A 16,275-nucleotide genomic window follows, 5' to 3' on the forward strand; every position below is an offset into this window, starting at 1 on the left:
TATAAAGCATTACAAATCGAATAGAACAAGAATCGTCAAGGCAATGAAATGTAAAATCTCCAACTCATTTATATTTAGCACTGTATTACTTGTCTTTAAATTCAGATCTGGTTTGCAAGTTCACTAGTCAATTCTATCAAGTAGTAGGGAAAATTACCAATTCTACTTCTTTGGGAAATAATATTTTTCATATTAAAGAATTTTAAAAATTTGTTTAATAAAGATTAGTCTGCACAATAAGCAGTGTTGTAGAAATTGCTCTTTTTTTTCTTGTGTTTATGTATGTGTGTCATTTAACTGTATCTTAAACAAGCAGCTTCTGACCAACGGAACCTGAGTTGCAATAGCTTTTCCCTGTGTAGTTTTTTTGTGTTTATGTAACTTTTCATAGTTTTAATATCATTCCCTTAGCAAAGAACTAGTAGGATTTCTCTCCTCTTCTTGCCCACTGATCATTGCTTAAATGATCATTAGGAAGAAGATGGTCAGAGAAGCATACAGATCCACAATTGTAATTGTGTAAAGCTCTTTTTTAAAGAAAGTAATAATAGAAGCATTCAGCCAACTTTCTACTTTGTTGGTTCTGTCTAGACTACACAGTGGAAAGGCAGGCTTGTTGGTATGCATGTTTTGTAAAGATACAGAATTATAGTTACTGTGTTTTATTTAGTTTTTAAATAGAACATTTGGCTTTCCAGTTTTGGGTGTTTGTTTTCCATGTAAGTGAGGTGGTCAGGACAGGAGGAAAGCAATGACAATCTCTTCTCCTTACTCAGATTCATCCCATTAAAAGCATTTGACTTCTGCTTATGTAGATAACTCACTTTGCGGTTAAGTCCTTTTCCCCTGCAAGCTTTCCAAATCTTGCTTTTCACTTCTCTCCCACTTTGGATTTTTGGCTGGCCAAAATCCACAGGAGAGATGCACAGGGCAGTGGAACAATCCATCCTGACAACAGTGCTGAAGTTGTGTCAGTGGGGACACACGCAGGTCATGTGTGAGAATCCTGAAATCCTGCTGTGCAGAGGAGACTTAGAAATTGTTCCTGTCAGACAAGTGGTTAGCAGGGTCTCTTTCACTGTTGCCAGTACTGATCTTTTAAAAATTTTTTTGCAGTGTAACATACTGCACAGTAGCTTGAGTGAGTTTGTATTATCTCATTCTTTTTCTACAACTGTAATAAAAAGGGATTGTCTGCACATGACCTAGTCCAACCTCCTCCTCAAAGCAGAGTCAACTTCAAAGTTAGATATGATTGCTTAAGGCCTTGCTGAGTTGAATTCTGAGCATCTCCACTTGATCATATGTTTTTGTTAGTCTTAATTTGTAGCCTGGATCACCATGTGCTCTTTCCATTTTGCAGTGAGCTTCTCCAGTTTATAACGAGTGGTCCCATTGTTGCTATGGAAATCTTAGGAGATGATGCGGTTTGTAAATGGAAAACATTGCTGGGTCCAGCAAACTCTGCAGTGGCTCAGACTGATGCACCAGACAGCATTAGAGCAAACTTTGGACAGGATGGCCTAAAAAATGCAGCTCATGGCCCAGATTCGGTTGCTTCAGCTGCTCAAGTAAGTTTTTGACTGTTTGTTGGCTGAGGTTTATTTTTACTTGATCTGGTAACAGCTGGGTCAGGAATTCCTCATTTTTTCCCCCACTTGAGTTCAGAACTAGTTTATATATTCTTCATGGATCCTTTCTAGCATGGAAAAATAAACTGCCTGGAAACAGAAATCTCGTTTATCTCTGTCGCAAAGGGGAAGCTTGGTCACTTTGATCAGGAGACCATGCCTGGTCATTTTTAATGTCTTCTGTTCATCACAAACATTGAGTTAATTGCATAGTCTGTGTAATCTGCCTACAGCCTACCAATGTTGGTCATAAAAAGGAAGGGATTAAACAAATCTTTTTGTGCCCTCATGTGTTTCATTTCTCTGGTCTCCCCCACATACCTCACTAGTCCTCTGCCTGCAGCCTACTTTGCTGTTGTTGCTCAGAATGAATAATCATGAAAACAAGCCACTTTGTAGTGCTTTGTGTTTTGAGAGGTAATAGAGTGGGCTTGGCTTTGAGGTGCTTGGCTCTCTTTTGCCTGGTTCGCAGTGTGTCTTTCCTTAGTGCTAAGAAAAAACCCTGGGACTGGGTGACAGATATTACCAGCATTTCTACAGAATTGAAGTGACTATTTGTGCGCATTGTTGTGGGATAGATATGCTGATAAATGATGGCAAGGACAAAGTTTACCTCATGATTGATTGGTGTTGCACCGTGGTATCTTAGCTCTAGACCAGCAGTCAAAAGGTACCAGCTGTTGCTCCCTTGATCCTAGTCTTTCCTCTATTTAAATTGGAACAGCTGAATCACAGAATCATCTGGGTTGGAAAAGCCCTTGAAGCTCCTCTAGTCCAACCATGAACCTCACCCTGACAGTTCCCAACTCCACCAGATCCCTCAGCGCTGGGTCAACCCGACTCTTCAACCCTTCCAGGGATGGGGACTCCCTCCCTGCCCTGGGCAGCCCATTCCAACACCCAACAACCCCTTCTGCAAAGAAATACTTCCTAACAGCCAGTCTGACCCTGCCCTGGCTCAGCTTGAGGCCATTCCCTCTTGTCCTGGCGCTGATTCCTTGGTTCAAGAGACTCATCCCCCCTCTCTGCACCCTCCTTTCAGGGAGTTGTAGAGGTGGATGAGGTCTCCCCTCAGCCTCTCTTCTCCAGACTAAACCCCCCCAGTTCCCTCAGCTGCTCCCCATCAGACCTGTGCTCCAGACCCTGCACCAGCTCTGTTGCCCTGAAGTAGCACAACTGGAGAGAGACCTGCCAAGGGATACCTAGTAAGCCACCAAGTACTGAGTACTAGAAAATACATGTAGAGATTTTAGCAGGTGGTGAGGGCAGAGTTGGTCGGCCTCTCTTGGCTGGCTGGCTGTTAGGCTGCGTGGCATGGCAAACTAACTGCAAGGTGTGGGTAGTTTTCTGTTTGTCGAGCACTCATCTTGCTTACCTGCACCATGCGTGGGCTGCTGGATGTTCTCCGTGTGCCTCTGGTTTTGACAAGAAATCATACCCTGGACCTGAAGTACTTTTCCTGCTAGAAGACTTGATAAAGATGTGTGCTGGTTTAAGCCCTGCCGGGACCGGAGAGCACATTGCCGTTGCCCCTCCCCCACCCGCAGCCGGTCGGGCTGGAAGTGAGGCACAGACCCCGGGCTAAAATAACAAGAAATGTAATACAACAGTGTGATGAACAATCTGAACAACAACAGTGGCAATGATAACAACAATAAACAGCAATAACAGTGAACAAGACAAAAGATGTACAGAGAAATACCGCAAAATGGTCAGGGAACAAGCCCGCCGCGTGTGAGTCGCAATCCCCAAAACCAAAAGCCAAAGTAAAAAGGCTCCGCCCCTGGACCTGACGTCAGCATGGTATGAATAACCCGGCTGGAGATCCCTTCCCCCTCTGCTGGGGAAAACTTGACCCTATCCTGGTTGAACCAGGACAAGATGGTACAGAGTCAGAAATAGTTTGGATAAAATTGATCTTTTGTGATGAAGGGGAATTATAGTCATAGAAGTCTTCATAGTTCTGGTTAAATAGTTAGATGTCTTCATAAATAAGGGTGAAAGTTTCTCTTTGTTCCTGTGTACTGCCATGACAACTGTGCCAGCTTTTGAAGTGAGAGTGTAGGAAAGAGGATCTATTAGCATAAAATTTTGATTAGAAGCATAACTACGTGCTTTGGCTTAAGTTTGTTGTTCTTTTTGCATTTCACTATTTTTGAAATGCTGTTTGGAGGCCCCATTCATCTGCAGCGTTTTTATGACTGTGGGATTACTTTGCTGAACTTTTGCAGGTGTGTGCATCTTTGAGGTGTTACTGATACCAATTTTCAATAAATCAACCAAAATCGTGAATTTAATACCCCTGTACCTGTTTTAATTTAGTAGGCCCAGTATTATACGTCTGTATAGCAGTTGCCATGGAAACTAGTTGGCTGCACCTTGCAGAAGCTTTGATGAAAAGAAAGAAAGATAAGATAAAGAGACCTAAATGAACTCTTCTGAAGGAAAACTGGTCTCAACCACTTTTAATAAATGTATTGTAAACTGAACAGAGTGGAAGACTGCATTGTTCTTTTGGGGGCTAAAGGGCAAATCAAATTATGCCTCTGGTATACTTTAAGCTGGTGTCTCTCTATGGGCCAAATTTTGGAATTTCTGTAGATCAGAAGTAAAGAGAAAGGAAAAGTATTTTCTTTTTGAGGCTCCACATGGTTGTAGTTTGGCATTTCGTTTTCCTAGTCCTTCAGCATTATTTAGTTACTTACCTTTTATGACTTTTAATGGATAAAACAAAATGTTAAATAATTTTTTGGTAAATATTTTGCTGCCTTTTCCTGGTTGCTTCTTTTAGAGTAAACATTAGTGGGACTCCCATTAGTGAGACAAGGTCTTTGAAGCATGCAGCATTTTATCAGTAGAAGGATGTAGGAAATGAACCCTTTTGTCTTGAATATGCCCACGTAAAATGTGGATTATTTGCTTGGGTTATTTACCTGGGGAAAAAAAACGTTTTCCCTTCTATTGAAAGATCTGTTAGTTTGTATTGTGTAATTGTTCAAGTAAGGATTACAGGAATCGTCAGAGTGCCATGAGCTAAGGACTGGGAGGCAGCTAAGTCCATTCCATCTGAATTGAGCTAGTAAATTAAATGAGACAATTCCAGGAAATGGCCTTTAGCACTGCTACTGTTATACAGGAAAAAATCGGGTAGATTCAGTAGTATTTTTTCCAGGATATTATTATTTTCCTTAAATAGAAATTTTTAATTTCTTTTACTGAATGTGACCAATGGGTCTGAAATGGAATCTGTGTTTTGAGCATTTGACTAATGTTAATTGGCAGATTGTGTAACATATGTGAATAAATGGTATGGAAAAAGTGTGAAGCTGGCAGTGAATGGTGAAAAAATATCACTGAGGGAAGAAACCTGGCTGTCAGGCTCACCCCAGTATGGTCTGAGACCCAAGCTATATGATGCATGAATAGAGATTGTAGGAAGAAAGGAAGTGATCAGAGGCAAAGAGGTTGTTTTGCTTCATCCCAGAAATCAGAGCAATTGATCATCAGCTTCAGTTCAGTAAGATTAAAAAGAAAAAAAAAAAGGGTCAATAAGGCCCGAGGAGTGAGTCAACCATTTTATACAAAGTTTAGTTGGTTAAGACAAAAGGAAAAAAGTTGTAAACAAATGGGATGGAGGTCAGTTTTTTATATGGAAAGAAAACATACTGAGAAATGAATGGTAGTTGCATTTTTGCCCATATAATGGAAAAGATGATGTAAAAAAAGGGAAGATAAAATATGTGCATATGGGAGTGGGTTTGGGAAGGATATGGAGAAAAGAGAGAGAATTCACAAAACTGGGAACACCTCTACCAAATAATTGTGGCAGCAGCATTTTGAATGCTTGAATGGAAATGGATTGTGTTGCAGAAGTGAAAAGAAAGACATTGCAAGAAATATTCAAATCAAGGTTTGATAATTGTAGCAATAATTCCAGAGAGGGAAAGATCTTTGAGAGAATATTATAGGGAAAAAGTATTTGTAGCACGAAAAACTATAATTTCTCTTCTGTGGCTATGGATACTTAAGATGTTGTTACTTATGATAAAAGCTGATGTATGCAGCTAAATTGATCTAAAATATATTAAATTACAATTGTTTTCAGGAGCTGGAGTTGTTCTTTCCCTCCAGTGGAGGCCACGGACCAGTAAACAGTGCAAAATTCACAAACTGTACTTGTTGCATTATTAAGCCTCATGCGATTAATGAAGGTAAGCAATGCAGATAGTGAAGGTGAAAGCAATGTGTGCTTCATTGTATCCATGATGACTCCTATGCCCTTTTTTAGGAGACATAAGACTCCAAGAGCACAGGTTATATTTCATAGTACATGCAGAAGTATGCAGATACATTGTCTTTCATACACCTTTAGTATTTCTGCAGTTCGGTTCCATGTGCTTTCCATGTGGATAGTTGTTAATTTGAGAATAAGAGGTGAAAAAAGGAAGGATAAAAATGTACATGAGATTTGATGAATCTTACTGTGACAGCTTACCATGTCCTTGCTCTCGTCTGCCCACCACACTCGTCTGCTGGAGGTTAGCATCCTCACGGCAGAGTGAAAGCGGGACACTTTGCCATATTACAGAACCACAGTCATTCAGGTTGGAAAAGCCCCTTGGGATCATCGAGTCCAACCCTTAGCCTGACTACAAAGTTCTCCCCTACCCCACATCCCCCCACAGCTCATCCAAACAACCCTTAAACACACCCAGGGATGGGGACTCCACCCCCTCCCTGGGCAGCCTGTTCCACTCTCTGACCACTCTTTCTGGGAAACATTTTCTCCTCATGTCCAGTCTGACCCTCCCCTGTTGCAGTTTAAAGCCGTTCCCCCTTGTTCTGTCACTAGTCCCCTGTGAGAAGAGACCAGCACCAACCTCTCTACAATGTCCTTTCAGGGAGCTGTAGAGAGTGATGAGGTCTCCCCTCAGCCTTCTCCTCCTCACACTGAACAGCCCCAGCTCCTTCAATGGCTCCTCACAGGATTTATTCTCCAGGCCCTTCACCAGCCTCGTTGCCCTCCTCTGCCCTCGCTCCAGCCCCTCGAGATCTCTCGTATTGAGGTGCCCAAAACTGGACACAACACTCCAGGTGTGGCCTCACCAGTGCAGAGCACAGGGGGACTGTCACCTCCCTACTTCTGCTGGTCACACTATTCCGGACACATGCCAGGATGCCGTTGGCTTTCTTGGCCACCTGGGCACACTGCTGGCTCCTGTTCAGCTGCTTGTCAATGAGAACCCCAGATCCTTTTCTCCCAGACAGCTCCAGCCACTCCTCCCCAAGCCTGTAGCCATGCAGGGGGTTGTTGTGAGGCCTTTCACTCAGTCAGTAATGTGTTGCATTAAAACTACTCACGAAGGGGGATTTGTGCTGATATGAGTCTTGTTCTGCTGAATGTGCTGGGGATGGAAAGTAGAAGACGCTTGTTTACTCTGTGAAAGTGAGCCAGAGACCTAGATGCCTATCTACTGGACTCCATGATGCTTTCTGTGCTGGAGAATGCCCTGTGAGCTCACCATATGAGTGCTGGAAATGTTTAATGCCCAGCTGTTACCATGCAAAAATAGTCTCACTTTTGTGTCCTGCACTTAGATACAGGAGCATGTGTAGGAGCAGTGAGTGCAGCAAAATATTTTGGCTCTGGCACTGCAACTGTATTTTTGAGTGCAGAATAAATATTGCAATGTGAGAGCATTGAGATTTTTCTGAGGAAGATGCAGAGCACATTGCAACATTTTAATCACCTCTTTGTGGAGAGCTGAAATGGAAACATCAGAAGTGGCCATAGCAGTTTCCAGGCCTTTCACACCTCAAGTGGGATGTCTGGAGAGCTCACTGAAAAAAGAAATGACTTTCACAATAAAGAGTGTTGCACTCACTGCAGATAATATGCCTGTTATCTCTTTGAGGCCTTGTATGGTATCTGCTACTGATGAGTCTGCCATGCAGCAAAGACAGAGTGATGTTCTTTTCACAGAAATATGGGCAGCAGCTGGGACTAGGATCTTCCCTAGCTAAATGTTTCCAGAGGACAACCTTTTCTGTGGCAGGATTGTTGGGGTCCTTAATTTGATTGTGAAAGTACCAAAGTGGATGGCTTGGGCTGTGCTTTCTCATACTTAAGATATAATTTCTATTACATATGGAGGCTTAGACTCTCTCTTGGTGAGCTCAGGTTGTCCCTTCCTACTTATAATCTTCACTTCTGTAGATTTCATAGTGCCCTGTCTGTTCTTTGCTGTCTTTTTTCTTGAACTTCTCAGAATTTTTCTGAATCACCAAAGGACGAATCCTGGCCCTGTTTGCACTCCCTTTTGGGAGTGTCTGGAGAAGATGGTAGTGGTGGTGGTGATGAGAGAGAGGGAAAGAGGTACAGACACAAGTAAACAGAAAATGTAAGCGTACACCCAGCTTTGCAATGTGAGCACTAGAAACACTGGTCTAAAGTTGAGCTTAACATCCCCTATATAGTCCTTTTTCTCACACCACAGAGGACTGGAAAGGCAGACCACAGCTGCCAAACAGCAACTAAAATTTGAAAGACAGCGTACCTTGTGTGAGCATTCTCCATCCGTACAGCTTTGTTTACTCCCTTCAACAGAATGAAGAAATCAAAACTGAATTTTCTAAGTCAGCGAAGTGTTTTATCAATTTTAAATTAGTATCAAGAGTGATGGAATTCAGTGACTGGCTATGCTTTTATTAGGCTCTGTTATTCCTGCCTGTTTTCTCCAAGGTTACTTTGAATGTTTCAAAAGCCACAGGTGCTGCACCTCTTCGAGAGATTATGAGACTGAGGAGGTCTTGCAAAACTACCAGAAATCTGACTTCTGACAGGGAGCTGGGTTTAGGGAAGGAAAGAGTCACTGTGGTTGTGTGGTGGCCTCCCTCTTTGGCTGAGAGCACTGGTGTGGCTTCATATTGCAGCTGGACTGGTTCCAGTCTGCAGTTTGAAACGAGGTGAATCCTTCTTCACAAGGGCTGCAGGAACTCTCCAACATCAGCCCAATGGGCCAGGAGTGTTGCAGGGGAGAGGATTTATCTTTCTTGGCCTGTCCTTATCCGTCTTCCTTAGTCTTTCTTATAATCTTCTTCAGCCTATTCTTGTGAGGAGCAACAAAAATATCACTGAGTGGCATCTCTTTTGGTATGCTTGGTCTTCTTATAAAGCATTGTTGCACTTGGAAGAGCCATGTGCAACAGAGTAGAGAGCTGTGTGGTAGCTTTGCAACAGTTTTTGGAAGTTTTAATTCTGAAATTACTCTATGGTTAAACAGCCTGTTTTAAAGTTGAAGGAACGTAGCCTTTGCCTCCTATAGATTTTAAGGCTTTTAAAGTTTTGGTGTGTTTTGGCAGGCTGTCTCTACAGAAATGTCACCATTCCTCCTTCCCTGTGTGGACTGTTTTGGAGTCAGGGGATAGTATACTGAGAGGGTTTCGGGGGACCGAACAGTCTGCTCAGGAGAACTCCCAGCTGCCTGTCTGAAACAGGCAGACAAGAAGGGAGAAGCCCAGCTTCAGGGTTTGGAAGAGCAGAGACACGGCAGTGGAGCAGGCTGGCCCTGTGGATTGTGCATCTGTAGGCAGAAATTTTGAGAAAGGAAGGGCTGACCTCTTTGGGCTCAGTGATAGGAGACAGAGCAGGGAGGCTCTGCTCATCTTATTTCCCTTTTAACGGCTGTTAGCAATGGTGTTCAGTGATAACTGAGACATTCTGGTTATACCAGCAACATCTCCTGTATCTCAGTTGAAGTAGGTGCTATGGCAACTAGTGAGCTGCCCTTTTGGCAAAATTGCATGTAGGAGACTGCGTGGTCTTAAAAATAAGCAACTTGCTTAGCCCCAGCGACAGTGCTTCTAGCTGTGGCTGTCCACCCTGCTGTTTCTGGAGGGGAGAATGTTAAGTGGAAACACAGCAGCTGGAGAGGAAAGGCAATCCTGTGTGGCCATCAGCGTGAAAAGGTGGTGAGGCAGAGGCATGGAGAGGAATTTATGTGGGTCAAAGCAGCAGAGCTTCTTATGCATTGCAGATTTGATTTGTGCTCCACAAATTTTCGGTATTGAGTATCTAAAAATAAACCTTTTTGCCATTTCCTGTGCGCTGCTGAGGCTTTGAACTTGATTATCTAATTTACCATGAATATAATCCACTCATTACACATTTACAATTACATGAAGTTTCACTTACATATTTGAGCTTATACGGATCTTTAGTCTTTATTTCTGCAGAAACATTTGACCAGATTAATGATTTGAATTTTGCTTTCTGGTCCTTTTTCACAGAGTTTCTTTTTCCTCCAGAATCTGTTGCCTAACTGATTCTTAGAAGGAAAAATCTTCTCTGTTTCGATCCTGGAAGATGGTTTGCTTTAACCACAGCTGTAATCTAGGAGGCTTTTCAGTGAGCTCACCTTGATGCAAAAGGCTGGATCTAATCTCTAGTTTACACTGGTTAATTCTTGGACTGAGTCCTTTCTTAGAAACTGACTTTGATTACCGTAGAGAGGGTTTATAGGGTTCCTATCCAGTGACAGAGCAGTGGAAAATCACTGTTGGTTTTATCTCTGGCCTTGCTGACCCTCTCCTGACAGGCATACAGCAACATGTTGCTAGGCAGCCGCTGCAGCACAGCCTGACCACCTGCAGCAGGACCTGGCTCAGCCCTCACACACATGATAAGTCCTGTAAGTGAGAGTCCCAAAAATGTCTGCCAGGCTACAGAAGAACCCTGGGGCCTGATAAAGGCTGTCGGGAGAGTTACACGAAGTTTAACTTCAGCTGACAAGGGTGCTGGTAATGCTGGAGTGGTGGTATCGCTGGCCCTCTAGGAATGTGTATGATACGTGCCTCTTAAAGAAGTAAGGCAATAGCTATTTTGTTAGTCTGGTGTCAGCATAATGTCTCCTGTGGAGGATCAGAGATGGGAAACCAACTGGGAAGGCCATTGAAGGCAATGTAGCCCAGTGTTCAGGACTAGATTGCTTTAGCTCATTCTCCAGTGGCTCCTCCCAGTGAAGATGAAGCACCTTCCTGGCTGACTGGAAAGTTGGCAGTGGTGAGGTGGTCGTATTTAAACTCTTGAGAGGTTTGCAAGAGCAGTACATTTCCTCTTCCTTGAGAGCTGAAAGAATGCAAAAGCAACCTGACACTACTCCATGCAGACTTGGTCTGACCAGGGGTGTGTCGGGGAGACACGATGTGGTTTGGCCCCTCTAGAATGTGCCACACTTTTCAGTGTCTTTTAGCCTCCTCCTTCTCTTCTCCTGAGACCAGTTTTCAGTCGAGAAGGATGGTAACTAGTAAGCACAGCTCCTCAGTGCATCGGTTAGGATTGTAAGGCTTGATTGTTTCATAGTTGGTGAGTTTTAGTGTGGATTTGTGTACTGTAACTCAACTGGTTCTTCTGCTTGGAGCTTCTGATAATTCAGAGACAAGGTCACAGTTGCAATCGTTTAGACATTCTCTTTTTGTAATTCCCCTCATATTATTAGATCTGGAGGTATTAGCAGTAGTGCTCAGAAGCCAGAATTGTAAATGCTCCAAAATGGATGAACTTCAGTTTAATACCCTGAGAACAGTTATGACTTGACTGTTTTGTCAGCAGAAATAGCACCTTGTAGAATACTGGGTGGGATTAACTTTAATGCATTTATGTGTAACAGTTTAGTCATGTTTGCTGTAGGAGTTAGAATTTGGTATTTCATGACTGGTTTAAAGTTTCTTTGATGTAGCTTTTTCTTAATTCCTTTGATGAATGAGCAGAGAAAAAGTTATGAAAGTAGTGATGATCAGGCTATAAAGGCTGAGGTCAGAAATTTGTTATATTTCACATTTTGTACTTAGGTTACAGCACAAAGCTTAAGAGGTGAGATCCTGCCCTCCTTTTCTGAACTCCCAAGCTGAGACATGGGTTCTCCTAAAGTCAGAGTTTTGTCAAAAACAAATTTGGGGCTAGAACTGTGCCACAAACTTGAAAAACAAAACTGCTAGTCAGGAATTCATTGGACCTGATGCAAACTGAAAGGCCTGCCTAGAGGTAAGGAAGCCTCTGTGGTCTTGAGGGCTCGTAGATGTGAGACTGCCTACCCAGACAGGTTTGTTCTAGTATGTATTAAGCTTGAGATTTTGTTCTAACATTGCTGGTAAGTTAAACCCTTGTCCCTATTTTGTAATAATAATAATAATTATTATTATTATTATTATTATTTATAATCAGTTACAGTTCTGTCTTCCGCATTAATTTCCAAATAAAATTTAAGTCTCAGAAAACAAAAAGAGCAGGAGGAGGTTCTTCCCAGGTGGAAAAGGTATCCTGTGGAAATGTAGTTTTGGACCTTTTCTGAGTGGATGATAAATCTTAAGAGTGTTCCTACCTTAATACCTCCTGGACTGCTTTAGAGTTTCAAAGACCTTTATATTGATCAGCAAAATGCTTTATGCCAGGTAACCATAAGAATCATATTTCCTTATTTATGCAAAGACTTGAAAAATTTTGAGAGAATAGTTTCTTGCTGCAGAGTTAAACCTACCTTTGACAGAAAGAATTCCAAGGATGGTAGTTCAGTCTCAAACAGGTACAGAAATGGGGTTTACTGCTGTAGGATCTCAAATTAAGTTACTTTACAAGAGAAAGTGGGGAGAGGACTGAAATCCAGCATTTTAGTAGATTATGTGTCTGAGAGCAAACAGCTGAAGAGCTGTTCCTGACATGCAATATACTTGGTGCTCTTTGAAAGAGAGAAGCCATCACTGTGAAAATGTCCAGTTGACCTCTGCAGTGTGCTAAGTATAGTTAGTAGTATGTGGTTGGAAAGGAAATGAGCTGGAAAATAAAAAGAGGATAGGATAGAAGATGTGCAAATCTATCATCATTCTCAGGACTAGGTATCATATATATAATTGGTTTTTATCATGATGATTTGTATTCATTAGGTAAGATTTTTAAAAATTGTAAACAAATTCTGGAAACTGTTTTGTTTTTTTTTTTTCACCCTGGGTTTTTAGACATAAATTTAAGTAACTCATTGTTTTGATTTTCAGACAACTTAGAAGTAGAACAAGATTTCAGAAAGCTGTTTTCTCATATTTGAGAAAAAATGAGAAAGCAATTTTCTGATAAGTAATCTGAAAGTATACCTTTTGTCTGTGATAAGTATTCATAATAGAAGGGTGAAGTGTGGATGCTGTGGACTTCCCCTCATCGTAGGCAGAACTTTTATTTATATCTTGTCAACAAGGTTGAGTACAAAGGGGCATCACTGATAGCCTTGGAACACTTAACAGTTAGAAGTCTGAAAGGAACTGTTTGAAGATGGAAAAAAAAAGTGTAATAACACAAATCTTTGCAGATGCTTCAAAGAAGTACAGTACATCATTTGAGATGTGATCTCTGGATATTCTCACATGCAATATGGCAATCTTAGTGTTGAAACCATGTGAAAATTATCTACTAAAGCACTATGCTTTCAAGTGCAGGTGGTTTTGTATTTTTTCCAGTCAGATTTGCCCAGGCAGAAGACATTTATGCAAAATTAAATGCAATTCGTTTCTTGTGTTTTCCATGGATCAATTATATTTGGGTGTTGAAATGTTTAGTGGTTTCTGGGTTTTTGGTTGGTTGGTTGGTTTTATTCTCTTTAGAGAAGCTAGTGAAAAGTGATTAAATTAAAGCAACCTACTTTATCACTGTTTGTTAGAAAAAAATTTAGCTTCCCTAAGAACAGTAGTCCATCCACCTCCATCTGTGTTTTACTGTGCTGTAGTTGTAATGATGGATATTCCTTGCTTGGGATGTTTGTTTTTGAAACCAAGCCTATGTTGTTTCTTGATTATTTCCTGCATAAAGTTTTAGCAGCTTGGCATTGGCTTCCCAACTTAAACCATCTTTGGATTTCAGTGGCTAGTGGGGAAGTGATATTTATTTTTTCAAAGTATGAAAAATATATTTTACATTTTAATTGATTAAGGTAGAGGGGGAGGTGAACTTAATCTGGAAATCCTTTCTGACAGTTTGAGACTGGAAGGAAGAGGAGGAAGTATACTTCAGAGAAAAAAACAGATCAAATGGTACAGCCAATCCTTACTGAAGCTTCTAAGAATCCTCCTAGTAAAGACTCTTTCCCAGTAGTGTTCAGTAGACTTATATTAGTGGTGCTCCTGTTGCTGAAAATCATCTCCATGCAGGGATGACGGTGTTAACATAAAAAAACCCCAGAAAACATTAAGAATGAGTGTTTCATTACTGCATTTTTATTCATTCTTAAAAGGTTAGAGAAAAGTTAATTCTGAGTGGTCTGGGGACTTTCAGGCTAATGAAACTTCTTTCATATCAAGGAACCTGACTAATCAAGAATTTATCATTTCATTTAAACCACTTAGATAGTGATCATATCATGGACATTTACCAACATGTCTTTTGAAGGAAAATCTGCTTTGCTGATCTCTGAATTCTCTGAGCATGCTTTGCGTAAAGGAAGGTAAAATAGAGCCAGGTAGTCTAATTCACTTGCCTTTGTCAAAGTCCCTTGCTGTTAGGAATCCAAAATCTTCCTTTAATACAGCAGTCTGTATGTTTAGATCTGTGCGGCATAGGTGTCTGCATAGCTTTAATTGTTTTCCTGAACATTGGACTGGACGTGAGCACATCAAATTAAAAGGGCTTTACAAGTGAAATCTTGTCACCCATCCTTGGGCCAGCTCCTGCCAATAGTGTCATTAATGCCTGGGATGGGGAAGGACCGAGCGTGCTTGCAGTGCTTGCACATGGTACCAAGCGCCTGCTACAGTTTTGGAGAATGTGATTAGAATTCAGAACATTGCTGATGAACTGCAGAAATGAAGCAATGTGAAGGATGTGAAACTGAATATAAACAGCTGTATAGCACTACCATGGAGGAGGGAAAATAAATGCACAAATATGAAATAGAGAATAACTGGCAGGGTATCAGTGAAAGGTCTGTAGAAAAATGGTTGGAATAGTGATATAAGCATATGATTTATGTACATCTGTATTATAAGCACAGTCAGCATTCACAATGTTGGACATCCTTTAATTATTTTTTTTTTTCAGTAACTAGTTCTGCTCAGTGCTGGTGAGAACCCCACTTGTGTACTATGTCCAGTTTCTGGGAACTCCATTTTAAAAAATAACATAAACAACTGAGAGCAAAAAGAGTAAGATATTTAGCCAATGAAAACATTAAAGGTTTTATTTATGTAACCTGAGATGGTGGAGACAGGCATATACAGCTGTCTATACGTAAATTTGGAAAATATGTGCATATTTACTAATTTAGATGAAAGAAGATTTAACCTAATCATTAAGGAAAGCTTCAAAGTATATCACTGGCCTGATATCTAGGGATGTGGTGGAACCTTTGTTACCAGATGGTTTTGAGAACATTTTAGAAAAACATTTAAAATGCAGCCATGCATAGTCTAACTTCACTGTACCTTGGAGCAAAAGATAAATATCTTGAAGTTTCTTCTTTTACTGCCTTTTTCAAATCTGAGCCTAAGGAGAAAGGCAAGGTTTCAGGTCTATAAAGAGCCAAGACACAGAATGCAGGAATATGTGACAGTTTTTTGCCAAATCGAAAATAAATGACAGAGCTTACAGTATATTTACTATTGATCTAGGACAGTGAGCTGGCAAACCTTCCACAGGAAGTGGAATATAAAATTATTAAAGGCTGGAGCAGATTATAGGGGATCTCCTGAGGGTTTAACATCCAGAGTTAAGTTAATTGACAGTGCAACAGTAGATTAAAATGATTGTTTATAATTATGGGCTAATGCACACTACAAGGCATAATTTTAACCATTTCCACTCTGTAACTGTAACCATTCATGAAAAGTCCCATGCACAGTGTTGAGTAGGGATAACCAGAAAAAAAGAAAGAAATATTAGTAAGCATACAAGCGGTTTGACTTACAATACTGAATACCATCATATAAGCCAGCAGTACAGCCTCAACTAAAATACAATGTTTATTTTGTTCAGACTCAAGAAATAAGCAAAAGTAAATGAAGATCATTATAGTCGTAGAAACATTCTCCTGGCTAGCGATTGACCATAATCTTTTGAAGTGAATAAAAATCACAGTGGATGAGCTAGAGGAGTAAAAGATAATGAATAACTCGAAAGAAAGAAGTAAAGAGAAACAAAATAGATATTTATTTTTAAGCTTTCTCTTAGCACAAGAACCATGAGTGACAGAAACTTAAGCCTTTCGGGTTTTTTTGTAAACATACAACCATCAGTTTGAGATCAACATAAATGTTGCAGAGGTATTGATCTTTCCTTCTTAATCTTTCTGTCTTCCTCAAATTCCCTTTTCAAATGGCACACACTGCACAGCCAAATTGCTGGATGCTTTCTGTAGCCTGGCTGTGATCTTTGACTTGAATCTCTGTATGGGGTTTTGTATCTGAATTCTAAGTGTGACTCTTCCCATCTGTTCCCATGCAGGAAGTCCCAGAACATTTTTTTTCCCTACAGGTTTTCATCATTTTGTGTCTGGCATCATTTTGTGTCTGTGTATGCAGTGTCTGGCATACACAGGTGAGGTCTTGCCTTGTTCATAGTGCTTCACAAGTTGCAGCTGGGATTAAGCTTTTGAACCTTTGAATCTTTCTG

General features: G+C 40.9%; 1 protein-coding gene across 2 annotated transcripts in view; it reads left to right on the forward strand.

Annotated features, from left to right (window-relative positions):
• The window catches only part of NME7 (NME/NM23 family member 7), a 94,761-nt gene that overhangs the window by 33,502 nt on the left and 44,984 nt on the right, over positions 1 to 16,275 (forward strand). For both annotated transcript variants that reach the window (XM_074897759.1, XM_074897768.1), the window contains 2 exons: positions 1,364 to 1,571; positions 5,737 to 5,842. In XM_074897759.1, the coding sequence (XP_074753860.1) occupies positions 1,364 to 1,571; positions 5,737 to 5,842 (314 nt within the window). The remainder of the gene's footprint in view (positions 1 to 1,363; positions 1,572 to 5,736; positions 5,843 to 16,275) is intronic.

The sequence above is a fragment of the Athene noctua genome, chromosome 1 (assembly GCF_965140245.1).
Source record: "Athene noctua chromosome 1, bAthNoc1.hap1.1, whole genome shotgun sequence".
Classification (NCBI taxonomy): Eukaryota; Metazoa; Chordata; class Aves; order Strigiformes; family Strigidae; genus Athene; species Athene noctua.